This window comes from Nematolebias whitei, chromosome 8, assembly GCF_014905685.2.
Source record: "Nematolebias whitei isolate Nwh7 chromosome 8, NemWhi1, whole genome shotgun sequence".
In the NCBI taxonomy this organism is placed as follows: domain Eukaryota; kingdom Metazoa; phylum Chordata; class Actinopteri; order Cyprinodontiformes; family Rivulidae; genus Nematolebias; species Nematolebias whitei.
Genome location: NC_056505.1, coordinates 51704556 through 51706169, shown reverse-complemented (window position 1 = coordinate 51706169; position 1614 = coordinate 51704556). Strand labels below are relative to the sequence as shown.

The following is a 1614-nucleotide window of genomic DNA, read 5'->3' as shown; positions in this document are numbered from 1 at the left end:
AAATTGGATAGCTAAGAATGCGAATACCAAAGAATGGAGCACTAAAGCTGTGGAAATAGGACAGGCCTTGAATGACAGGCATCGAGATGGTAGACCCTCCCCTTCAGAGGAGCTTAACCAACGACAGTTTACCACGCAGGAAACTGGGTGGGGCCCCGATGATAAGGAGAAACAACCATACCCTGAAACCACATTCAAGGTGGGGCAGAAGGTGTGGGTCAGAGCACAGGATCACCCGTCAGGAGTGGCAGTAAGGCCCAAATACAACACCACAGACAGAATAAAGAGGCTGTTAGACAAAAACACAGTCGAATTAGAAAAGAAGGGGATCCAAGGAATAGAGCAACTGAAACCATTTCCTAGCTAAGTTAAAACCAGAAACCGGAGTATGGCCAAAGAACCAAGTACCACACTCCCCTTTGTTAGAATGGCCGCTATATGTGGGGGAGTCATCCTAAGAAGAACAACTTTAGAGCTTTGGGCAGGTAGGGCTCTGAAAACATTGGAATATGCTAAAAAAGGATACCTGTCGACAGAAGATGAAGCCCTCAGATGGAACAAGGTGGAAAACCACTGCATGATCTGCCTGGACCCAAGCAGTCTACCCCTTCTCTGGGAAGGACCAGGGAAAAAGAAACCCCTCAAACCTAAAGCAAGTAAACAACATGTCCGAGATTTCCAAGTAAAACCAGTAAAAGTAATGGATGCATTTATTTGTGGGAAGTGCAGAGTTTCTGTCTTGCCTTGGATGATTATAATAACACAATGGGATCTGAAAGACAAAGGCCCAAGAGACTGTACTTGTGAGTGGAACGGAACCGTCGTGAAATACTGCGGGAGCTGCCAAGAAGAAATGCAAAATGGTCAGCTGTTGCACTCAGAAAGGGCAATGGGCCTTCGAATGTCCCTGGTCTTGATGTAATCCAGCAAGGAAAACAAAAGTCAAAGGATGTAATCCACAATGTTTTTGGTAATTCCATTGTGTTGATGGTAATTCCATAATGTTGTTGGTAATTCCATTGTAGCAATGCTTTAATCCCTTGGAAACAGAGTCTGTAATCCATTGGAAAAAGTCATATAATCCACAACGGTAAATCCACAACGAATGGAGGTGTTGATTGATCAGCATACAGAGGGGTTCCCTTGGATTGAACTGAAGATGCGGCCACTGGATGAAGATTGGAGACCAACGTCAGGATTGCAGGTCTCCTCCAGCGAAGGTCGTCTCTGGGTGACAGACAGTCTGTGCCGTTCTGGTTCAATGTGTCATGCAATTATGTGGTTTAAGGTGGGCTTATGAAGGGGATTTTACATAAGGCCTTAAACTATATGCACCTGGTGTGTAAGCTATTATGATTGGGAACAGCTACAGCTACCAGTTAAGGGATGGAACATGCTGAAAAGGGTAATTATAGGGATTTATACCTATTGAAGAGTGTTCCAAACTATTTTTCCATTCCTAACTTGGTTTAAGTTAGCTTTACATGGTAAAATATAGTTTGGTTCAATTGTCTGTTGTCTTTTAGACGAACGACTTGAGATTGGGTGTTTGGTTTCCCCATAAATGTTTTTGGAAGTCTATGGCGAGACTCATCAAAAAGAATTAGCTATCCC

The 1614-nt window shown here is 43.6% G+C and overlaps 1 protein-coding gene across 1 annotated transcript in view; it reads right to left on the bottom strand.

The window, feature by feature from the left end:
• Positions 1 to 601: 601 nt before the first annotated feature.
• Positions 602 to 1614, bottom strand: part of LOC119413727 (zinc finger BED domain-containing protein 6-like) — a 5061-nt gene continuing 4048 nt past the window's right edge. The window contains exon 3 of the mRNA XM_037680781.1: positions 602 to 612. Coding sequence (XP_037536709.1) covers positions 602 to 612 — 11 coding nt within the window. The remainder of the gene's footprint in view (positions 613 to 1614) is intronic.